The 24,562-nt window shown below is 53.0% G+C and overlaps 1 protein-coding gene across 1 annotated transcript; it reads left to right on the top strand.

Moving 5' to 3' along the window:
- The first annotated feature begins 269 nt into the window (after positions 1-269).
- Positions 270-14,709, top strand: LOC147647221 (uncharacterized). The gene is made up of 4 exons (XM_086872579.1): positions 270-385; positions 8,921-9,074; positions 12,595-12,667; positions 12,854-14,709. Exons 3-4 carry the CDS (start codon positions 12,622-12,624, stop codon positions 13,858-13,860), a joined length of 1,053 nt encoding a protein of 350 aa, XP_086728705.1. The 5' UTR covers positions 270-385; positions 8,921-9,074; positions 12,595-12,621; the 3' UTR covers positions 13,861-14,709.
- The last annotated feature ends 9,853 nt before the right edge of the window (positions 14,710-24,562 follow it).

Raw genomic sequence — 24,562 nt, 5'->3', positions numbered from 1 at the left:
GGAAAAGCGGGCCGGGAGCTGCGGAGAACTTTGTTTGTGTTCGGAGCTCAATGGCAGCTCGGGCCGGGCCCGTTCCAGGCCTGTTCCGCATCTCCGCCCTTCCCCTCACACAGCCCGGGGCGGGCCCTGAGAGCGCGGGGCGGGGCTGTGCCGTGTGCAGAGCCCGCCGCTGGCTGCGATTGGCTGCTTCTGCCGTCACTCGTGGCTCTGGCGCGCGCTGATTGGGCAGAGCGGGGACAAGCCCGGCCCCGCTGGCGCCCCCAGGGCGGCCGTGGGGCAGGAGAGCCGCCATTGCCGGAGCGTCTGTGCGGGCCCGGCAGCGGCGGCAGCGGCCGGAGCCCGGTGAGGCGGCGGCGGAGCTCGGAGGCGGCCCCAGCCATCGCAGGTGGGAGCCGCGCTCGGTTCTGCGGGGGCTCGGGGCTCGCTGCGGGCCCGGGAGGGGGCGGCGGGGGGCTGTGGCGGGTGGGTTGTGCCGTGGCCGGCCCGTGTTGGCCCTGGCGTGAGGGCGCTGCGGGAGCGGCTGCCCGCGGTCTCCTTCCCGCTGGGGCCTCGGCAGGAGCCGGTGCCGGAGCAGCGCTGGCTCGTCCCGCTTCGTGTCGGTAGCCCGGAGGTGGCTGCGCTGTGCCCGGGGCTGGGCGGGCAAATTCCCGGCGCCAGAGGTTTGTGTGGCCAAAGGAGGCAGAGGAGCGGTGTGAGAGTGACTTTATTGCTGCCCAAAGGGAGAGGCCGTGGGGCATTTGCCGTGCGCTCTCTCCAGCTGCTGGAGGACGCGGCCTCGTTTTTGTCCTGATTTTCCCGGCCGCGTGTCCCTGTCCCTTTCCCCACTGGCGGAGGTGCTGGGAAGGTTCAGACTTCCCCATCTGCCTCCTGCATGTCCCGGTTAATATGTACCCCCCACTTTTGTATAACATCCGATATTGATGGCTCTGTTAAGTCTTTGTTCTTCTGGAAGTTCAGGAATTTAGCGGGACTTTGTCAGAGCAGCGGTCCTTGTCAATTGGTAACATTTTCTGAAACTGAGGCTTTTTCCCATTGCTTCCTTATGTGCAAGTCCCTGGCCCTATCTGCAAGCAGATTCACTCATTGGCTCTGTTTTTTCTTCCTGGGTGTTCTTTGATTTTGGGATTGCTCTCAGTGCCCTCATTCTCTGTCCTTTTGTAGCCGTTTGTGGCTCAGGAGGCCTGGCTGCCCCCTGCATCCCCTTGCTCAGCTGCTGAATGAGCTGCACTCAGCAAGGTGTGTGCATGGTGAAAAGATGAGAGTTGCTGTAGAATGTAAGAGGAGAAACAGCTTTCGTTTAACCCATGGTCTGCCAGGGAACCACAAAAAAGTTGCCCATTCCCATCCTTTCCATGTTTGGACCGGTACATTACATTTTTCTTATATCCTTTGTCAACTGTTTCTCCACTTTTCCTCTGTGATCTATTTGCCAACAGCAGTTTGAGTTATTTAATTTTCCACAAACTCTGCCTCCTTTTTCTGCTAAAAGATAATGTGACTCCATCCCATGGTGAAATGTGTTCCTCATCTGGGTGGATTGGTTGGGAATTCTGGAACTGGAGCTGTCTGGTTGGGTATTATTTTGAAGACATCCTGTAACCTAATTATGCCATGGAAATGATAAATTAGTTCTCTGGCTCCTGATATGAATTCATTAGGGTTTACAGGGCCTGGTCCGTGGTGTTGCAGGATTTGTTCTGGTGGCCATTCATATTTTCCCCATTTTTGGGTGCTCCCTCTGGGCAGGGCTGCATCAATTTTTGGCTTTTCTCTAATTAAATCAGCACATACTTGGATTCCCAACTGAATTCCCTTAACTTGGGGTAGCAACAAAATCCGGAGCTGTAATTCACCCTAGATAACATAGAAAGTGAGAGCACAAGTTGAGGTGGGGAGTGGGATGATTCTCCCCCATTTTTTATAGTGAAATTTTCACAGCATTGTCCATTTGCAGTTTTCCTTTTTAGCTTAACCAATTTCTGCTGCAGTCAGATATCCTCACCATGGGCTCTGCCTTTAGCTGTGCAAATTCTGCCTGTGCCCCCAGGCAGAGCTTGGGGTGAGGGGCAGAGGAATTCAGCCCAATTCCTCCCCCAGGCAGGAACACCCTGGTACAATGTCCAGGCTTTGCCCCAGAGGTCTTAATTTGCATTTCTAAAGCTCCTCAGCTGGCTGCCTGGAATGAAGCTTCTCTTCCAGGGCAGCCATGGGATGACTCACATGGAGCCGCAACCCCACCCCCCACCCCCCCCAATTTTTTTTTTTTCTTTTTTAAGACAATTTTCTATTAACTGTTTCCATTTTAAAAGGCCACATTTCAAGGTCTTCTGGTTTTCAAAATGCAGCTTAAAGGTGAGCATGGAAAAACCCATACCATAGTTTTGTCATCACTAAGAGCCACGCACAAAGATAAAAACAAAAATTAGAAAACAATCAAGTTTTTTTTTTCTTCTCCTCTGACTAAAAACTGATTCTCACACCCCTGGCCCAAACAGAACTGACAATATAAAAGTAGAATTATTGCAAAAAATTCTTCTAATGGTGTAATCCTTTCACTGAAACTGTGAAAAGCAAAAACTCTCCAACAATGTCTTTAGAAAAATAAGGCATTACTTGATTCTGAAGAGAATTATTTCAACCACACATAGTCTGCATGTGCAGAGAAAATCATTCCATGACATGTGAGTTTTACTAAATATTTCCTAAACTTTATTCAGTCTGAACCCATAGAAATCCATTGGTTTATTGTTCATTGTCTCCAAGTTGTGGAGTCCTTAGTGTTTGGTTTCCTGTTGCACCCCGATTTCTGTGTCTCTGATGTGAATTAGGTCTGCACTCCTGGATTTCCTGCTCAGCCTTTTCCAGACCAGGTGTCTCCAGCTGTGCCAGGGCAGTGTCTGGGGTAGATGTTGGTTGATGTTTGCTGTGAGGCCTTGATGTTTTGTTGATGGTCGTTGTCTTTATGGGAATCTTTTGGGCTCTTCCCAGTCTGTTGAGATGTTAAGCTCATCTCTGCTGAGTGGTGGAACATCCCTTTAAAAAATCCTTGAAAATTCCTTTCCCCAAGGCAAATGCAAACCAAGCCTGACTGGAGAAATCAAATAAAAAATAATTTTATACTTGGTCTATTTTCCAATACTCTAATCCCAGCCAGCCCAGAGTGTGAGTGTAATTGAGAGCCAGAGTGGAATTCTCCCGGTGCCTTCCCCAGCAGCTGTGGCGAGGGCAGGCACAGAAAGCCCTGAAGCTCCAGCAGTGCCAGCCAGGATTGTCCCGCAGGGGCTGGAGATGCCAAAGGAGGGTGCCCAGGCCGAGGATTTCAGCAGAGGATCTGTGGGCAGGCCCAGGGGCTTCCCCCGCTGGGGAGCCCTGGCTGCTGCTGCCTTGCCTTCAGTGCAGGCTCAGGGGCGGCTCCCATCCTCCTGCTGCAGCCGGGAAATCCAAATCTGCGGGGCTGCAGAGCCCTTGAGCCGAGGCTGAGGGGTCCCCCCGTGTTCAGCTGTGCTGGGGCTGTTTCTGTGCTCAGGGACACTTGGAATGGGCCGTGCCACTTGGCCACCAGAGCTGCTTCTTTCCACTGCTTCGGCAGGACCCGATGTCCTGCTTGGATGTTGTGAACAGCAGAGTCCCAAGGCAGGGTCTGTGCCAGCCGAGCTTCCTGAGGGAGGGATTCCACAAGAGACAGGATTCTGACCACTGACTGCTTTGAATATACATTCCTGATCTCCACCCTGCACTAGGTGGAGATTTACCAGGGTAAGGAATTCCAAAGATCAGTTCCAAGGGAGTTAATTGAATATCTGCCCTGGGTCTGGCTCTTACTCTTGCCAAAGCCAAAAGCTGTACCCATGGAATCTTGGTTTCTATCAGCAGCTTCCAGAGGTGTTTCTTTGTTTCTCCATTCATTCTTCCTACCTGACCTGAGCACTGGGGGTGCCCGGGGTTGTGGAGGTCCCATTGTATTCTTAAAGCTGCCATAACCCCCCTGGAGGATCTTTCCTGTAAAGTGAGTTCCCCTGTCTGAGTCTGTTGCTTCCACAGTAGCTTATCTTGGAATTATTTGTTTTAGAAATCCCTTGATAACTGATCCAGTGATTGCTGAGGAAGTCAGAATTGCTTTTGGCACCCTGTTAGCTGCCCTGGTATCAGCATAAGATATTTAACCCTTCCAGCTGAGGGCATGTCAGTGCCAGGTACTTACAAGCACAGCCAGCTCTGCAGGTTGAGCTGACATGGGGGCTGTGATCTGGGCTTTGTCTAATTCCCTTTCCTTAACAATAGCAAGTCCTGTAATTCATTTCCCTTCTGCTGCCCTTGAAAGCCCATCCATAAACACATTTTCTCCCTTAGGCCAGGGAATGTCTCATCTCTCCCAGCCCGGGTCTGGATCTCTCTCAATTCAATGCAGGCATGGGTTTCTTCCCAGCCCCCTCTCCAGGCTGTTCAAACAGGAGGCTGGGTTAAACCCTTCCCCTGTCCTCAATTCTAAATCCTCCTGTGCCACTGAACAAGTTTCATACTGCAGTCACCGAGCTCTGCTCATCCATTTAGGGGCTCTGTTGGGGTACGTGGGAGAAGGTGAGGAGGGGTCCCCGGGGGTCGTGTCCCCCCCTGGGAGCGCCTGTGACTCCCCCATGCCCCCCCCATGTGGGGCTCACCCCCTTTTGTCTCTGCCAGAGCTCCTGACCCAGCTCCTGCTGTGCCCTGGGAGGGGCTTTGGGGAGCCCCCCTGGGACCCCCTTGGATCCCCATTCCTGGGCCCTGGGACCCCCCCGCATCTCCTTGCCCAGCACCGGGACCCCCTGCACCCCCTTCTCCTGCACCAACAGCGCCCTGCACCCCCTTTCCCGGGGATCCTCCCCTGCCAGCCCCTGGATCCCCCGGTTCCGTCAGCCCGAGGACCCCCGGAGCCCCATTCCCGGCCATCCCGGGGCACCGCACCCCCAGGCCTCCCTTTCCAGGGAAAGCCGAGCTGGGCACGGGGCTCTCCAGCCGCTCTGGCATTTCTGATCACCCAGAGGAGAGGGAGAGAGCAGCAGAGAGAGAGGGAAGGAGATCGGGAATCGGGGCTCGGGCTCCCAGCGCCCGCTCCTGCTCCGCCGGGGCTGGGGAGCCGCAGCCGCAGGAAAAATGGGATCCGCGGATGCCGGGGCTTCCCCCGCTTTGGGCCGAAGCCGGCGGGTTCCAGGCAGAGTTTGGGCGCAGGGCCCGGGAGTTCAGCCCAGTTTGTCCCGGGGGTCCCGCAGTGCGCGGCCGAGGAGGGTCCCGGGGGATCCCGGGAGGGGATCCAGGGGAATTCCCTGGAATTGCCCCGTCCCCTCCCCCCGCGCTCCCTCGGGCACTTTCGCTTCCGCCTTGGCCGCCCTGCGCCGCCGGGATCTGCCCGGCGACCGGTGACGTCACTGCAGCCTCGGGCTGCCACTGGCGGGCAGCAAAGAGCGGCGCCAATGGCGGGGCCAGCGCGGATCTGCAGATGCTGCAGCAGCGGCACAGCCAGAGCGGGGCTGAGCGGGGGGAGCCGGGGCTGGGGGATCTGTGGGGCTGCGATGGCAACTGTGGCACCGCCATGGGGATCCCTGAGATCCAGGCTGAGGGATTAACAAATTCCCTGGCTCACAGCTGCAGGGAATGTCTCCAGAAATATGTCAGATATGGGCGGGAGGCGCTGGAGTGTAAAGGTGGGGAGGGCAGAATTCCCATGGGAATATGGGAATGGGAATGTGGGGTTTCGGTAGGCAAAATTTGGGAATGTGGGAATTCCCATGGAAATTCCATGGATGGATCTCAGACATCATCCCATTCCCACGGGACCTCCATGGATGGATCCCGCTGCTGTCCCATTCCCATGGGAATTCTGTAGATGGATCTCACTGCCATGCCATTCCCATAGAATTCCATGGGCAGATCTCCCCATCCCACTGCCATGGGAGCCCCAATCCGGTTCCCCTCCAAACCCATCCTGGGGGTTGCCCTGTTCCTTGCCCTCCCCACCCCCCACAGGACTCCTGGGGGTCCCCCCCAGGACCCATCCAGCCCCCCTAAACTCTTCCTGGGTCCCCTCTCATCCCCCGATAACTGGAATTCCTGGAAGTCCCCCCGTATCCCCTCCCCCAGGACTTTGGGGGGTCCCACCTGACCTGTCTGTGCACCCCCAGATTTCTTCCACAGCCCCCCTGTGATGGTGGAGGGTGGGGGCCGAGTGCTGGTGCCCCCCTGCCTGCAGCAGATCCAGCGGTGAGGGCAGTTCGGGGGGTCCCTCAGCATTTGGGGTCCCTGGGATTTGGGGTGACCCCCCGGGCCCCCCAGGATCTCCCTGAACACGCTGACGCTGCCCGTGGGCAGTGAGAAGGTTCAAACCCGGCACGGGGTCCCCAGCACTGCCACCTGCATTGCCCAGGTACCCCCAAACCTGCCGAGAACCCCCAAAGCCCCCGGGACACCCCAACCTCCCCTGATCCCAAACACATTCCTGGATGCTCCAAAAACTCCCCAAAACCGCAAAACCCCATAGAGACATTGAGAAGGTTCATACCTGGCATGGGGTCCCCATGTCCATCACCAGCAGGTTCCCCAAAACAGCCTTGAGATCCCCAATTTCATCCCTGGGATCGCCCAAATTCCCCCATCGGGACCCCTGTAAACCCCCTTGAGAACCCCCCAAAAATCACCGTGGCCCCAAAACCACCCAGAACTTCGGAAAACCCCCCCAGGAAACCCTCACAAAGGTTTATACCCAGCATGAGGACCCCATCACCTTCATCGGCATCACCCAGGTACCCCCAAACCCCTCCCGGGACCCCCAACCCCTCCCGGGCTCCACTGCCGGAACCAACGGGAGCGGTGTTGCCCTTTTAAGAGGAGTTACAGTGGGACCCGACAACACCGGGGGCCCTTAAAGCGGCCATGGTAGAGAGAACCCCCAAAATCCACCCTGGGGGACAAAACATCCCCTACAGGGGCTTGGGGTGGGGACACCCCTGAAAATGTCACTTAAAGCCGTCATGATCCCCCCTCAAAAGGGGCTTGTGGGGCTGCGGCCGCACAAACACCCTAAAATGGGGAGGAAAAAACACCCCTGTAGTGGTGGGATCCCCCCCAAAAATACCTGAAAAAGAGAAAAACTCCTCTTGAGAGGGGCCTGAAGACCCTGAAGGGCCCTGGAAGAGGGACAAGATCCCCTCCTGTGCTGGGGCCTCCCCGAGCCGGGAACTCTCCCGTTCCTGCACTCGGGGGAGCCCCGAACGACGGCGGCTCCTGGGCTGAGCCCCCCTCAGCCGGGGCTGCGGGGGGAACTGGGGGGGCTGGGACGGGGCTTGGGGCTCCTGGGGTGAACTGGGGGACCCTCAGTGCTCCCACCTCCCCCTGTTCCCCTGTCCCGCCCCGTTCCCATTGTTCCCCCAAAGCTCCGCTGCCCCCAGCTCGGTTTGGGGGGGACCCAGCCCTTTCCCATCGTGTCCCGGCCCGGCCCCGCTCACCCGAGGGCTCCGAACCACGCACAGGGACAGAGGAGGGACAGAGGAGGAGGAAGAGGAGGGACAGAGGAGGAGGAAGAGGAGGGACAGAGGGGGAGGAAGAGGAGGAGCAGGAGGAGGAAGAGCTGGAGCAGGCAGAGGAGGCTCCACCTGCGCTCCCCGCTCTCTGCATCTGCAGCTCCTTCGGGACCATCGCCCCCCATCCCGCAGGTGCCCGGGGAGGGGGAGCTCGCCCCAAATCCCCCGGGGCTCCCTGGCTTTGGGGTTTTTGGGGGGGGTGTTTGGGGATGGCAGGGCTCCAGAGCCGAGCCGCAGATGCCCCTCGGGGGCACCCCGGGGGTCCCCGGGAAGTGTTTTTGGGGGGTCCCGGTGGCGGTGGCGGCAGAGCCCCGGCAAAGGGGCCGGGGGGATGCGGGTCCGGCATGGCCGGGAAAGGGGTTCGGGGCTCCCGGTGCCGGCAGTGGCTGCTCCCAGCATTGCCCAGTTGCTCACCCCGTGTGGCTCCAGTTTCCTCGGCAGCAGGAAGAGCCAAATCACTCCCAGTCATTCCCTATTAGGGTACAACTTGTCTCCATTTTTCCCAAATGTTATCCCCATTTTCCCACATTTGTATCCCATTTATCCCAAATTTTTCCCGTTTTTATCCTGTTTTTGTCCCACTTTTTTCCATTTTTCCTCATTTTATCCCGTTTTCATATATTTTTTTCCCCATTATTATCCTATTTTTTATTTTTCCCTAGTTTTCACCCATTTTTCTCCTTTTTTCCTCCATTTCCCCCCCTTTTAACTCATTTTTCCTCATTTTTTTCTTATTTTTTCTGATTTTTTTTCTATTTTTTCCTGCATTTTTACTCCATTTTTTCTCCATGTTGTCCTAATTTTTCCCTTTTTTTTTTCCATTTTTAATCTTTTTTTTCCCCATTTCTCTATCTTACCCTCTTTTTGCTCCATTTTCCCCCAGTTTTTTCCCCATGTTCTCTCTGTTTTCCCCATTTTCTTCTATTTTTTTCCCATATTCACTTCATTTTTACCATTTTTATTCCCATTTTCCCTTCATTTTTCTCCCAGTTTCCCTCATTTTTTTCCCCCATTTTTATCCTGGTTTTATTTCATTTTTCCATCATTTTATCCCCATCTTCTTCCATTCCTTTCTCCCCTTTTTCCCAATTTTTCCTCCATTTCCATCCCATTTTTCCCTATTTTTATCCCATTTTTTCCCCTGTTATTTTCCCATTTTGGCTCCAATTTCCCCCATTTTTGCTCCTTTTCCATCCTATTTTTCCCTATTTCCCCCTAATCTTCCCCATTTAATTATTCCAAAAAATTAATATTTTGGGGGGGAAAAATAGAAATTTTGGTGGGAAAAAATGGTGCTTTGGGGGCAAAATTCCATGAATTTGAATCACAGCTTTCCCATGATTTTTCCATGATTTTTCCATGATTTCTAGCCAGAAGGAGGAGTGGGATTCATCCGAACATTCTGGAAGCTGGAATAGGACCAGGCCATCAACCTTCCCAAAAATCTGGACCAGCTCATCCGCAATTCCACCTTTCCCCACTCCCCGGATTCCCAGGTCCGGAAATTCTTCTACAACCTCCCATGTAGGCAATTCCCAAAATTCCATGGAAAAATGGGATAGGGGGATTTCATCCTGTTTTTTTCCTGATTTTCCCCAATCTTTTTCTCTCTTTTTTTTTTTTTCTTTTTTTTTTTCTTATTTTTCCCTTATTTTTCCCTGAATTTTTCCCAGTTTTTTTGGCAGTTTTTTCCTGATTTTTTTATTTTTCCTGATTTTTCCCTCTTCTCAAAATTTTTTGTCTTTTCCCCAACTTTTTCTCTAATTTTTCCATAATTTTTCTGGGTTTTTCCCATTTTTTCCCAATTTTTTTCCCTTGTTTTTCCCATTTTTTTCCCTGATTTTCCCCCAATTTTTTTCATTTTTTTTCAGATTTTTTTCTCTGATTTTTTTCCAGGTTTTATTCCCTTTTTCTTATTTTTCCTCATTTGTCACAATTTTTTTCACAATTTTTTTCACATATTTTTCAATTCTTTTTCCTGATTTTTCCCTCTGATTTGTCCAAATATTTCCCTTTTTTCCTAATTTTTCCTGATTTTTTCCTGTTTGTTTCCTTGATATTTCCTAGTTTTTTCCCAATTTTTTTCCCAAATTTACAAAGTTTTTTTCTCCACTTTCTTGTACTCTTTTTTTTTTTTCCCCTTGATTTTTCCTATTTTTTTTCCCAGTCTTCTTTTTCTTTCTTTTCCTGATTTTTCCCTGTTTTTTCCCAAATTTTTTCCTAAATTTTTTTCTTGATTTTCCCCCACTTTTTCCTGATTTTCCCTCTTCTTTTTGCAATTTCTTCCTGGTTATTCCCCATTTTTTTTCACAATTTGTCCCTGATTTTTCCCTGTATTTCCTAATTTTTTTACTGATTTTTCCTGATTTTTTCCAGGTTTCTTCCCTCTCTTTTCTTGATTTTACCCAATATTTGCTCAATATTTTTCCAGATTTTCCCCATTTTTTCCAGATTTTTCCAGATTTTTTTGATTTTTTTTTTCTGATTTTTTTCATTATTTTTTTATTTTTCTGATTTTTTTTTTCATTTTTTTCCCATTTTTTTCTTAAACTTTTTCTTGATTTTTGTGCTTTTTCCTGTTTTAATCCCATTTTTTTCCCTGATTTTTCCCTTTTCCTTTCCCTAATCTTTCTGGTTTTCCCCAATTCTTTCCTGATTTTTTTTCATTATTTTTTTCTGATTTTCCCAGATTTTTTTATCCTTTTCCTGTTTGTTTCCCTGATTTTCCGCTGATTCTCTTTTTTTTTCCACAATTTTTCTGATATTTTCCGAATTATTTTCCAGATTTTTTTGCAATTTTTTCTCAAATATTTCTGGTTTTTCCTTCATTTTTCCAATATTTTCCCGATTTTTTCCTGATTTTTCGTGATTTTTCCCAGGGTCTTTTTGGTTTTCTTTTCCTGATATTTTCCCTGATTTCTCACAATTTTTCACAATTTTTTTCATGTATTTCCCATTTTTTCCTGATTCTTCTCTCTTCCTTTCCCAAATTTTTTCTAGCTTTTTCCCAATTTCTTCTCAAATTTCCCTAGTTTTTACCTGATTTTTCCTGGTTTTTTTCCTATTACTTTTCAGATTTTATTCCTCTTTCTTTTCTGGATTTTCCCCAATTTTTCCAAGTTCTTTCCCAGTTTTTTTCCTGATTTCCCAAATATTCTTTCCAATTTTCCCTGGTTTTTCATGACTTTTCCTTCTTTTCCTATTTTTTCTGGTTTTTTCCCTATTTTTTCTGAATTTTCCTGATTTTTCCCAGATTTTTCCACTGTCTTTTCCTGATTTTTCCCCAGTTTTTTCACATTTTTTTCCTTAAGTTTGCTCTTTTTTTCCCCCAAACTTTTCCTGGTTTTCCCCAATTTTTTGTCAGATTTTCCCCTGTTTTTCCCAAATTTTTCCCAATTTTTTTCCTGATTTTTCCCTGATTTTTTTGGATTTCACCCTGATATTTTTGGTTTTTCCCCGAATTTTCCCTTCCATTTTCCTTGAATTTATCCTGGGCTTTTTTCCATTTTTTCCCCAATTTTCCAGTTTCTTTCACACTCCCAGTCTCATCCCAGTCACAATCTAATCCCAGGAACTCCCAGTCTGATCCCAGTAACTCCCAGTCTGATCCCAGTCACTCCCAGTATGAGGCCAGTGGCCCCCAGTTGCTCCCTGGCAGTGCCAGTGTGACCCCAGTAGCCTCCAGTGTGATCCCTGGGACTCCCTGTCTCTCCCAGTATATCCCAGTCAGCCCCAGCACGCTCCCAGTCATTCCCAGCTCCTCCCAGTTGCTCTCAGCATGATCCCAGTTGTTCCCAGCCACTCCCAGTCAATCCCAGTATGATTCCAGTCACCCTCAGTGGGATCCCAGTCTCAGCCAGCAGGGACCCAGCTGCTCCCACTGTGATCCCAGTATGATCCCAGTTGAGTGTGATCCCAGAATAGTTGCAATTCTTCCCAGTTCCTCCTGGTATGATCCCAGTTGTCCCTGGAATAGTCCCAGTCCATCTCAGCATGGTCCCACTCACTCCCAGTTTCTCCCAGTGTGGTTCCAGCTGTTCCCAGTATGGTCACAGACACTCCCAGTATATCCCAGCTGCCCTCAGCATTCTTGTGCTCATCCCCAATCATTCCCAGTTATCCCAGTAGGGTTCCAGTTACCCCAGTCCAAACCAGTCCCTGCCAGTGCTGCCACTCCTGGGATCCCCCAGCCCTCTCTGTGTTCCCCCCTCCCACATCTCCCCAGAGGAGCCCCAAGGGCTGGCAGTCCCCAGCCAGGGTCCCCAGCCAGCCCCAGGTTGGATCTGCAGCCCCCAATTTTCCCAGTTTCCCTCTCCTTTTCCCCGGGCCGGGTTCCCCCCGTCCCCAGTGGGTGGGAGCAGCGGAGAGCCCCGCGCTGCCCATCCCGACCTGTCCCGGCTCCATCCCCGCTCCTGCCGTGGGCTGTGAGGGGTTTGGGAACGGGGCACCGAGGGTGTCACTGCTCCTGGGGGAGGAGGGGGAGGGATGGAAGAGGAGGAACAAAGGAAGACCAGGGAAAGGAGAAGGAACCACAAGGTTGAGCACTCCCTGAATTCATAGCCCCCCACCTGTGGGGTCATTATCCCCCATCCCACAAAGGGGAGCTCAGCCCAGATATCCTGGGGGGTCCCTGGGTTAGGTTTTTTAGGGGGGATGTTTGGAGAATGAAGAACTCCAAAGCTGAGCAGCAAATTCCCCTTGGGGGGACCGTGGGGAGTCCCAGCATCCCTTATTAAGGAGATGGAAATGGGGGCAACTTTCTGGATTCCTGGCACTCCCAGCAGCCAGACGAGGGCAGGGACTGAGCAGACAGAGGACCCCCAGTACAAGTGTGACCCCCAGCAGCTGGGACAGGGGGAACCCCTGAACACCAAAGGGGAGAGAGCAGAGATGGGGAACTCCTGGGAGGCATTTTCAGGGTTAAATCTTGGTGTTTGGGAGGTTTTTATAGACTCCAGAGGCTTGGTGACTTCTAGAGATGAACTTGCACAGGGGGAGCCCCCTAACCCAATGTGCCCATGAACTGTATTTTTCCCCAAACCAGGATTTCCCATTCCCAAACCTTGGCTGGATGGAGAAGGAGGCTGCGAGGAAGATGTCCCAGGACACCCAGGCAGGTGAGGAGGAAGTCAGTGCCCCTTTCCCCCTCTCTCCTGCTCCATCTCCCAGCCCAGCCTGGCCCCCGGCTGCAGCACAACCCCGCTGCCGACGCCGTCCTGCCGGGGACGCACTGGGGGGATCTCCTTCCCCTTCCCTCTGGCACGGAGGCAAATCCCATCCTCTCCTTGTCCTTCCTCCCCCAGACAAGGAGCTGAGGATGGAGACCAGGGAGGACAAATCCCCACAGCAGAAACTCGTGCAAGAGGCAATTTTGAGCAGCTCCACAGTGCAGGAATCCAATAGGGATGAATATCCCCAGAGGTCCCGCAGGAGGAGGGGCTCCAAACCCTGCCTAGGGTGCTCTGAGGAGGAAAGACCCACCCTGTGCCGGGAAGGCCGCCGGAGGTCCAGACGGGGCTCTGAGCTGGTGGTCCATGAGCAGCCTCAGGATGGGGAGAAGCCCTACAAGTGCTTGGAGTGTGGGAAGAGCTTCAGCCAGAGCAACAGCCTGATCTGCCACCGGATGATCCACACTGGGGAATGGCCCTACAAGTGTGGGCAATGTGGGAAGGGTGTCGGCTGCAATTCCCAACTCATCCATCACCAGCGCATCCACACTGGGGAGAGGCCCTATGAGTGTCCCCAGTGTGGGAAGAGGTTTCAGAGCAGCTCCCATCTCCTCAGGCACCAGCGGATGCACACGGATGAGAGGCCCTTCCGCTGCCCTGACTGTGGGGAGGGCTTCAAGCACAACTCCAACCTCATCACCCACCGGCGCATCCACACTGGGGAGAGGCCCTATGAGTGTACCCAGTGTGGGAAGAGCTTCAGCCACAGCATCAGCCTGATCTGCCACCAGAGGATCCACACTGGGGAACGTCCCTATGAGTGTGGGGAATGTGAGATGACCTTCAGATGGAGGTACCAACTGACCCTCCACCAGATGATGCACACTGGGGAGAGGCCCTACGAGTGCTCCGAGTGTGGGAAGAGGTTTCAGAGCAGCTCCAATCTCCTCCTGCATCAGCGGATTCACACGGATGAGAGGCCCTTCCGCTGCCCCGACTGCAGGAAGGGCTTCAAGGACAACTCCAACCTCATCAGGCACCGGCGCATCCACACTGGGGAGAGACCCTATGAGTGTCCCCAGTGTGGGAAGAGCTTCTCCAGGAGCTCTGCCTTGACCCAACACCAACAGAGGCACCGGTAAGGGAAGCCCTGTGAGTGCCCCAAGTGCAAGAAGAGCTTCGTGCGCTTCCCTGGCTCCATCCCCCATCAGAGGACCCACGTTGGGCAGAGCCCTGATGACCCACATTCCCAGTGATCTGTGTTGGGAAGATACTGGGCTGGTGGCCATTTTATTTTGGTTCTATCTTTTGATTCATTTTCATCCCTTTAAAACAGACAAAACTGGGGTAAAAGTCTGCAAATTCATCAAAGGCATCTAAAGCCTCACTTTCTGCTAGTGCTTTGAGGGAATCTGGGATTAAAAGAGATACTTGGGAGGACTTGGGGATTGTGGTGCTATCTGTTGTAGTTTCTTCATTTCTTGTCACTCAAAGAGATGAGAGGGTTCAATCTGTCACCTCAAAAGCACTCAATGCCACTGAATTCTACTCATTCCCACCCAGAATTCCTGGATTCTACAGCCCCTCAGGGTGTGTTGCCTTAAGTTTTAGCTTTCATCTTTCATATTCTGCACTGCCTGGGTTTACAGTTTGGAACTTCCCATTAAGTGTTAGTGAGCTCTCTTCACAGAGTAGGTAGACAAAACAATTCCTTTTCTAGCTTGATACCAAGGACAGTCGTTAGAAGTTTCAGGCCCAGAAGCATGAACAAGGGTGGGCTGAAGAGAGAAAACAAGAAGGATGGGACTTCATCATCTGAAGCTGTCATTGGACAGTGAACAGATTGCAATATCCAGATGGACCTAAACTTCTAAAAATGTGAGACTTGTCCATTTTTCTGACCATTTTTGGTCCATCTTGGGTGTAGGCCTGGCTCTTGTACTGCCCAAGGTGTATTTAAATTCTTTTAATAAACTTCATTCTTAACTCTGTCTTGCCTCTGTTCTAGGCCAGCCTTCTGAAGGCATCAGGTGGAATGGGGTTGGATGGGGATTGGGTGAAGTGGCATGCAGATCAGGAGGGGTGAGATGGGCATTGGGTGGGGCAGGATGGGTGGGATGGAGTTTGGGAGGTGTGAAATGGGGGAAATAGGACTTGGGAAGGGGATCTTGATGTCCAGCACGGATGGGATGGATTGGGGTTGGGATTGGGGAGGTGGGGTGGGGTCTGCAATGAGACAGCCAAAGTTTGGGGATGATGAATGGAGGGGAAACCCGTTAGTGAGTTTTGGATATTTGGATATTCCCAACGAGATTTTAAGGTATCTCACATTTCTAAGGAGGTTTTGGGGCACTCCCCAGCTCTTGGGGTGTTCCTGAGAGCAGCTCCATGGAGCCCCATTGCCAGGGCTGGTTGCCATGGGCACAAGCTCAGAGCTGTAGCCAGAGTGCGTTGCCTCAGCGCTGGAGAGCAGAGAAATGATGAATGGCCCCAGACATCTCCAGGGTGTGTCTGGGGGCAGAGCAAGTTCTGCCTGTGTGGGGCGGTCACTGCCCCAGCCCAGCCACTGCAGCCTCTGCTCCAGCCCCAAAGTGGCTGCCAAGCCCCTGGCACCCCAAAAACCCCAGCTGGGAGAGGGAGCAGAGCAGGTGAGGCTGTGACACGGGTATGACACTGACATGTGCCATGGCCCTGGAGCTCACAGCAGCTGAGATGGCGCTGGATCCAAGGCTGACTGTGGATCTCTGTCCCTCTCTCTCTTCCCCTGACTTCAGTTTTCAAAATCTGGATAGCTTGAAGTTGGACGGGTTGGACGAGTTGGCTCAGTCTGTGATTAGTGAAGTGATTTCCTCTAATTGCATGCAGCGTTATGATTTTCCGAGGACCTCATTCTCTAAAGTTTGCAGCTGCAAGTTTGTTCCCCATCCTCCTGAGAAGTTTGTTGTTTTCTCCCATGCACTGCCCGAGGGGATCGAGGTACCTCAGGTCCCTTTCCAGCAGGGCCCGAGCGAGCTTGGGGCACAGCACAGGAACTGCAATGCTGAGCCAGGCCTGGCTGTGTTGGAGGAAGCAGAAAGGCCAAGCCCTGAGCCCAGGCCTGGCCCAGCAGGGCCTGTCCCTCACGGGTGGCTCGGGGCTCTTTGTGGGGCAGTGGGATGTGAGGGGCAGCAAGGACAAATGCCATCAACCTGCGAGCCCTGCCAGCCTCCTCAGGGAGGGCCGAGGGAGGAGCAAAGACCTTCCTGGGGCTGTGCCCTGGGCCAGGAGGGATTGTGCCAGTGGAGCTGACCCTAAATTTCTTCTCCCAGGCAGCTTTAGGACATGGAACATGAAGAAGCCAGAGCCAACTCTCAGCCTTCCACAGTCCTCCAGTAGAATCCTGTGTGGGGAGCAGCCTGGGAGCAGGGTTTGTGTGTCAGGGGAGGGGAATTCAGAGCCCTTTTCTCCCCCATGGGCTGAGGGTCTGCATTTTCAATGGCCCTGCAGCTGCCAAAGGGGCCTTTTTCACCCAGCTGAGAACAGTTCTGCTGATAGCCTGTCCTAAACCTGATTTTCCTGCCAATGTGCCTATGAAACCTCATTTTTTACAGCCCCAGGTCTTTTGTGCATGCAGGTGTCTCAACTGAAGGGTGGAACAGCTCTGCTAGGTAGGAGTTCTCTTTCTCGTGGTGATTTTTTTGTTGTTTTTTTTTAAATTAACTCCCCCTGTGAGCTGTGTGCAGAGCTCTGTAACTGTGTGTGACACTTGTCTGTGGCACTGTGGGGGTGGCCAAGGGCACCTTCCCCGAGCTGTGTGCAGAGGAATCCACAGCAGCCCAGGCCGGGGGTGCTCAGTGGCCGCTCAGTTCCGCTGACTGGACGCGGCTCTGGCCGCTTCCCTTGGAGCGTCTCCAGGGAGGGAACGCTGGGGCTGCTGGCCCGGCTGTGCTGTCACTGCCAGGGGAACGCTGGGGCTGCTGGCCCGGCTGTGCTGTCACTGCCAGGGGAACGCTGGGGCTGCTGGCCCGGCTGTGCTGTCACTGCCAGGGGAACGCTGGGGCTGCTGGCCCGGCTGTGCTGTCACTGCCAGGGGAACGCTGGGGCTGCTGGCCCGGCTGTGCTGTCACTGCCAGGGGAACGCTGGGGCTGCTGGCCCGGCTGTGCTGTCACTGCCAGGGGAACGCTGGGGCTGCCCCGCTCCTGCCCCACCCCATCAGCTCTGCCAGCGCCTCCAGGGGACACAAAGGCTGAGCCAAAGGCTGAGAGCTGCACAAGGGGCTGAGCTGGCATCTGGGACTGTCATGATCTGCAAGGTGGGATTCGTGATGTGGTTCTTTTAGTCGGTCTTAGAGTACAAAAGATTATCAGCAAACCAAGGACTTAAACAGCAAAACACAGTTTATTGAGTGCTCATCAGCACTAATATGCAATAGAGCTAAAAGAAGAGAAAGCAGAGCATAAGGAACAGAGAGTAAGGGGATTATAGCTACCAACGTCGAAGTCCACTCAGCCGTCCAACGACGCAGAGTCTTCTGTTGGTTGGGGAGATCTCAAAGGAAGGTGAGTTTGGGGTATAATTTTATAGTCTTTTGCAAAGCGAGGGGTGCAGGGCCAAAGCCAGAGGAGATTGATGATCATTGTGATGAATTCCATTGCGCAGGGAGCAGGTGTAGGGTACAGAGCGATCCATGTCTTGCAAGTCTTTGCTCACCAGCAGGAACAAGGACAAGGTGTTGTGGAAAACCCATTGCACCGGGTACCAGGCACAAGCCTCTGCTCACCAGCAGGAATGAGAGCCATGAGTCGTGGAAAACCCGTTGTGCAGGTTACCAAGCATCTGCTCACCAGCAGGAACGAGAGCAGTGTACCGTGCAACCACCTGCAAACAATCACTGAGCAAACATCCATCTCAGCTAGGCCCAAACCCCCAAACCAAGTCTCTTGTGATATTCAGGGTCTCAGTCTCTGTCCTTGAGACGGTTGTGAGACAGATGAGGGAATCTTGGACGGTCTCTTACAACAGGTCAGGTAGATAGACTAGCAAGAGTCACCCGGGAAAGATTTAAAGAACTAAACATACAATTACAATTTATTACTCTTGAAAGAGCATGGAGTGTATGAGTTTTTTTAAGGGGACAGATTGATCGTTGCTGCATCCACATCCCAAATGTGACTGCAGGTGTAGAATATGACATCAATTAGTTGCAACAAATAGAGCATGAAGCATAGGAAGAGCAAAATGATTTAACTATAAATTGGTTAGGCAAAATCTTCAAAGGGTTAGGGTGGAATGTGAGTTCATGGATTAAATCTATCATTGAGAGTGTGATAATCTTAATAATAGTATTCTTAGCAATTTGGTTAGTTTACAGCATCTTAAAGGAGAAATACAGAAGAAAAAGTCCTAGAACCAGAAAATAATAAAGGCACTGACATGAGATCCACACCCACCATCTTCTGGTTCTCCAGTTCCTGACAGCATCCAGGATAACGTTTACATCAATCAAGGATTTGAAGAACACCAAGTATAAACTCAGAAACAAAGGACTGTATTGAGTGATAATATTTGCACTTATGGTGAAGTGAAAATGCTTTCAAAGGGGGGAATGATAGTAAAAGGTTCTAAAATCTTAGAAAATTTGGGGACTTAGAAAGAAAGTTAGGTTTGGTAAGCCCTGGGAAAAGTAGGCCCTGAGAAATGTTAGGCCTTGTGCTTGCTAAAGATCAGGTCAAACTGCACCTGTCTAATCAGTAGATGATAAATGATACAATTGTTAGATGTGATTAGATATAATTATTGTTTAAAGATCATGAGGAACAATGTTGGGGGGCTAAGGGGGGATCACGAGAAATCCATGCCTGGGTAAAAACAATGCTTACAATAGAACAATGTAAGTTTAATAATTAATATGTAAGTTGCATAACGATAGAGTATAAAATATGTTCAACTCAAAACCAAATTGGGTCAGATTTGGGTATGTGTAACCCTGATACCCAGAGCTCTTCAATAAAGCACCTTCATATAATCATTTGTGATTATGTATGTTCCTGAACGCTAACAGGATGGCAGAAAGACACCGGGGTGACGGGGAGTTGGCAGCAGCCCTGAGCCATCTTAGCTTTTTTCACCCTTTGTCCTGCCCTTAGGAACAGAGGAAAGGGGAAGGTACAGGGAGGTATACACCAAAAAAAAAAAAAAAAAAAAAAAGGAACTTCACAGAATGCAAAAACAGTCCACCGGAAGAGCCATACCGTCCATAATTGTCCATAATGTTAATATCGTCCATAATACAACTTGTGGGTGATGTAAGGTGTTTGTCCCAGTGTCTGGTCTCGGCTCCCACACCTCCGTAACCCCTTTTCGTCCCCATGCCCGAGGCACTCCCAACCCAGCCTTCCTGCAAGGTACTCTCGAGTCCTCATTTCTTAGGCGGGGTTCTCGCCGGCTCTCAGGCCATCAGCCGGTGACTTACGAGGTGTCCATGGAGGGGGTCCTGCTGTTCTGTTGCTTCGCTGGATGCCACGCATTCTCTCACCATATGTTGCAGTCAGTAACCTCAGGATCTCGTCCAGGGAAGCAGCAAGATTCTGGGGACCAGCATGGAACACCAACCAAGACGGGCTCCCAGTTCACGAAACCATTTATTCAGCATGGGAACAAAGTCAGGTCCAGAACAGAGAGCCCCGAACAGAGACACAGCAGGGGTTTTTGAGGGACAGAACCCCCGAGGGTTTCCACCTTTGAGGGTGGAGTTCAGGGTCAGGGAGCAGTAGAAGCACAGCAAGGGAGAGCCCCTCAGGGACTCAAACCCAATCAGAACTCCTGGGCCGCCCTTCTCAAGAGGTTTGGGGTGGGACAATGTAACTCTTGGTCTCCCTGAGACTGCTACCACACCACTATAATATTTTTTCCCCTGATCTATCATGCTGAGCACCATGCAAGGCTGTAGAGAGGTCAAGAAAACCTATAGTTTTAAAACTCTGCCCTGCAGCTATTCCTTACGGTGCTGTCAGCAGGGAAGACATTTTGTCTTCTAAAACCTTACCTCTGATAGTTTTTCCCATCTGAAAACTATCTGGGCCAGGGGCAGCACCCAGGGACCTGCCCTGCCTGGGGGAACTTATACCTGGATCTTATAACTAAGTATCAGAAACAAGGGCACACACTCTGTATTCCAGACTCCAACATTTTATTCTTATTCTTAATTTTCTATGTTTTAAGTACTACTACGTCTTCATCTACTTCAGCTTCTACCTCTTCTTCCTAATATTCCTATTCTTATTCTTTATCATTTTTTGGTTTCTGGAGGGTCTTATGCAGGTTTCAGTGGGGGGGGGGGGGGTTAAGGTTTTTTCCTTTCCTACTACTACTTCCTAAACACAACTTTCTTTTCTTTTGTTAGAATTGTGTGTGTTGCAGTCCAGCAGGCCGCCGTCGTGTCCTGGGAGCAACACCTCCTGTCTGTGTCCATTCCTCATGGCCAAAGTGCCCCAGGATCAGCATGGAGTCCTTTCCGGAGGAGAGGAAATGGCCTTGGAGTCCAGCAGGGAGGAGCTGGAGCCAGTGTCCCTGCAAAGGGCCAAGAGCCGTGTGGCTGTGGCCCTCGGGGACCCGGTGCAGGGGTGCCGCTGGCGGTGCCAGGCTGCCGCTGGGAGCCGATGACTTTCCAGGTGCCTTCCCGGCCGGACGATGGGCCGGGATGCGGCGCTGAGCCCCGGCAGTGAGGGTCCCCCTTCGGGTGCCACTTTGGGCTGCCGTGTGCCCTCGGGGAGCCGCCCCGGGGATGCCGCAGAGCGGCCGGGGCCGACTCGGCCCGCAGGGCCAGCGCAGGCCGGGGCAGCCCGTGCGGCTCCCTCAGGGCGCCGGGCAGGCCGCGGGGCAGCCGCCATCTGCAGCCCGGCACTGCTGGCAGTGGGTGCTGATCCTGTGGCTGTGCTGCCAGGCAGGGGCAGCGGAACAGCCCCCGCAGCCCCCGCAGCCCCCGCAGCCCCCGCAGTGCCCGCCTCAAGAGCGAGCGGCCTTTCCTGTGGGGAAGCAGCTGCCCAGGAGAAGAGACATCTTCCACCGTGGCTTGGGCTGCCAGAGGGCCAGGCCCGACACAGAGTTGCTCTTGCGGGCACAGCTCGGGCTCCTGGCACTCCACCCAAGCTTCTCGAGGGACAGGCAGCAGGATTCCCTCTCGGGCTAAATCTGCCAGTCTCTGCTGCCTGGCCTCTTCTCCTTCCTCGTGCAGCTCCAGGACGCTCACCTCATCCCAGTCATCGTCCTCCCGCTGCCAGGCCTTGAGCTGGCTGCACAGGATGTCGCAGTATTCCCTGCTGTCCTGAGCCAGCTCTCCATCACTGTCATCATCCCAGCTGGACCTGGAGGATTTTCTCTTTGCTTTGCCTCCAGTCACCTCCTGGCCATCCTGGCACAGCTCTTGCTTGCGGCAAGCTTCCCAGTCCAAGAGTGCTCGGCGGCTCGTGCCTTCTCCTGGGGACAGCCGCTGCTCAGGAGATTCTTCCCAATCTGAGAATTCCTGACAGTGATCGCTGTCCGCCTGCCACGGCTCCTGCTCCCTGCACTCGTCCCACTCGGAGACAACTGGGGAGGGCTCTTGCTCCCTGCCCTCATCCCAGTCCCGCAAATGCCAGTAGCTCCCCCATACTTGGACCAGCTCTTGCTCAAGGCCTTCATCCCACTCAGAGAGCTCCTGGCAGCTCTGGGCTTCTCCTGGGGACAGCTGTGGCTCAGTGCAGGCTTCCCCTGGAGTCCCTTGCTGGAACTTGTTCATTTCTCCTCGGCAGAGCTCTGGCTCTTCCTCAGCGCAGGACTCCACGGCTCCTCTCCTCCCTCTGCTTGCCCTCTCAGCCTCCTCCTGCTGCTCCCTCAAGGCCTGGGCTCTCTGTGAGCCGGGCCAGGGCCTGGGGGGCTGGGACTTGGGCTTCGCCTTCTCCTCCTCCGTGCCTGCAGTCCTCTGGTGCACACAGGTACCTGGACACAGCCACTGTCTTGGGACTGACCCAGGCCCCACAAGCCCTTTATATACCCCCCAGCCGGGGCGGGGCTCTGCCATGTCACAATGGACTTTGGGCACCGCAAGGTCCCGCGTCACCACGGCCCCTGACACACCGTGCCTGTGTCACAAAGGCCACCCCGGCACCCCGTGCCTGTGTCACAAAGGCCACCCCGGCACCCCGTGCCTGTGTCACAAAGGCCACCCCGGCACCCCTTCAACAGCCCAAGGCACCAGGAGCAGCCTGGAGCAGCCCAGGCCTTGGGGGATTGCAGCCCCTTCTTCTGAGCCGCTCCTTCAAATGATCAGGAGTGGCTGGGGCCAAGTGAAGGTGCAAAAGGAGACCGTGTGTGTCTTCGTTTGAAAGACAGGGGCCTGCTAAGGGAGGCAGGAGGCTCCTTTGCAATGGAAATGTAAACCCCCTCCCTCCCAATTATTATCCCTTTGAAAGGCACTCTCTGGCAAAGGCAGGAGGACAGGAAGAACAGTTTGTGCTGCTTTTGCATGAATTGCTATTTGGTGAGCAGGGAAGAAGCCCCCCATGGAAATGATTTTACTGAGAGGAGCTGCTAAGCGAGAGCTGCCTCTGTGCCAAGCAAAATCCAAGAGCTGGCTAGCTGTGGGAACTGACTACCTATTAAAGCATTTAAAAAGCTGCATCCACCTCTGTGAGACTGACATTTTGCAGACAGGCAAGCCAGGGAAATCTCTCTCTTGCTTCCACCTTTGAGGAGGTACCCGGCTGCCGGTCGGGCCGGGCCCCGCTGCACTGCGGCCCTTGCAGTCGTGCTGACAGTGGCCACAACAATCCTTAAAGCTTCAGGGTCCCCTGACACCCGGGCAACCGAGGAGGAAATTAAAGGAGCGGGTTCGCTGGAGTCCCCAAAACCAACTGGAACAGGAAAATCAAGTAGGGATGAGGCCCATAAAGCCTGCGCAGCACAGGAGCAAAGTGCATAGACCAGGCCTAGGGGCAGACACAACAATATCTAGGGGAGGTGTGAGGGCGCAGTCTGAGGGCATGGGTCCAGACACAGACTGGGGTTAGAAAGATGCAAAATACTGCGACAAATTGCAATCAATCAGGGGAGAGACACGGGAAGATTCTAGAAACATAACTTTCAGTGGGGTGACTTGATGAACGTATGAATTGCCATCAAGCCTTTGGCAAGTGCTTCCCAAGGCTTGAACTCAAAGCCTGCTGCTTCATGGCTGAAGTCTTTCTGGCCCTGTGTCCCAGAAGGGCTGAATCGCACAGGCTCGGCCTGGCGGGGCCGGGCTGGCCCCAGCAGTGACCGGGTGGGGACGGGAGGCTGCGGGACCCCGGCTGAGGCTGGGCCGGACCACGGCTGCTCACACCTTGCCGAGCCTAAGCCGTGCCCCGCTGCCGGCCCCCGCTGAGCTGGAGTCCGCTGGGCTCCGGGAGGAGCTCCGGGTGGGTCCAGGCCCCCTCGGCCATGGCCTGTGTGGCACATGGTAATTGAAAGAAATTGGCCAGGAGACAAGACTCCTGTTTGATGCCTTTATTAGGATTCAGCTCTTGGGGTGAGGGGGGCCCAAGGGATTGCTTCCATCACAGCCATTCCCACGCTGTCAGCTCCAAAGAGGAGACACAATTCAGCTTTGCAGCACACACTGCAGAGCTGGGGCTTCTGTCCTCATGAGAGTAGCCAGGGACCTGTTGTTCTGGTTTGCTGTCTAGGGTTGTCAGTCCTTTCCAGTCCTCTTTAGGTCATGGTGATGCCGGAAGATGGTTTCTAAGCAGGTTTAGGTGATGCTGGGAGATGATCTTGCATCATAGCTTGCTCAAATATGTTTCCTTGTCCTTTTATTCTTCTGTTAGCTCATTGTTTTGGTGTCCTGCATGCCTTAGTTTGCATTTTACTCGGTTACACAGCTTCCTGGGAGTTTCTTTGTTCTAGTGTGGCAGTGACCATGGGAGTTGCCTCGTTCTGTGGCACACCTTTCTAATGGGTTGCTTTTGTTAGTTGGATTTAGCCCCCATGGGAGCAGCTCTGTTACAAGGTAGCAGGGAAGTAAGGGGAAAGGGTACAGGAATGTCTCATAAGAACCTTTAAAACACTTCAAAAAGTGGTAAGTAATTAACATTACTAATAACCATCAGAGCAAACAAGGGGTACAAGGTTCACAAATGGGATAAGAACATTAACTGTACCTAACTAAACACAGTATTTGATCTGGGGTGGATTTCTTGAGAGATTTTATTCATGACATGTGCCTGCAAGGATGCAGCACCTCTCTGAGCTGGGGGAGAGGCCAGGGCTGCACAGGGGGGATGTTGTTGGCAGCTCCATGAGGACGCTCTGGGACGCTGCCCTGGGGTGTCCAGCGCAGTGGGGATGGATCAGCCCCTGCTCTGCTGCTCCTTCCCATCTCCCCCAGGGACCTTGCAGAGCCCCAGCCATGCTGTTTGCCCCCAGCCTGCCCACGGCCATCCTGGGGCTGCTCACGGGGGTTTTCTGTGCTGAGCTTTGGCCTGGCCGTGTTCTTGAGAGAGCCTGGGCAAGGAGCCTGGAGCCCCCAGGCCCTGCCCTGAGGCGTCAGCGCTGCCCCAGCAGTGCCCATGGCCTGTCCCTGCTGCAGCCCCGGCACTGCCACCCCCAGGGCTGTGCCCGGCCCCGAGAGCACTCAGGCCCTGCAGAAACACCAGGGCCAGGAGGGCAGCGGGGCAGTGGCACGGGAGCAGCACTGGCAACACCAAGTGCTGCTGCTCCTGGCCACAGCTGCTGTGCCAGCACTGATCTGCCCCCAGCTCTGCACACAGACACTGCTGCTGCAGCTCCAGAGAAGGGAACAAAAGGGGAATCTCTGGAGAAAACTTTGCTGGGAGATCCTTTCGTTCATT

The sequence above is a fragment of the Cyanistes caeruleus genome, unplaced genomic scaffold (assembly GCF_971803275.1).
Source record: "Cyanistes caeruleus unplaced genomic scaffold, bCyaCae1.hap1.1 HAP1_SCAFFOLD_65, whole genome shotgun sequence".
Classification (NCBI taxonomy): Eukaryota; Metazoa; Chordata; class Aves; order Passeriformes; family Paridae; genus Cyanistes; species Cyanistes caeruleus.
The sequence above is the reverse complement of the archived record's forward strand: the minus strand, read 5'-3'. Positions and strand labels throughout refer to the sequence as shown.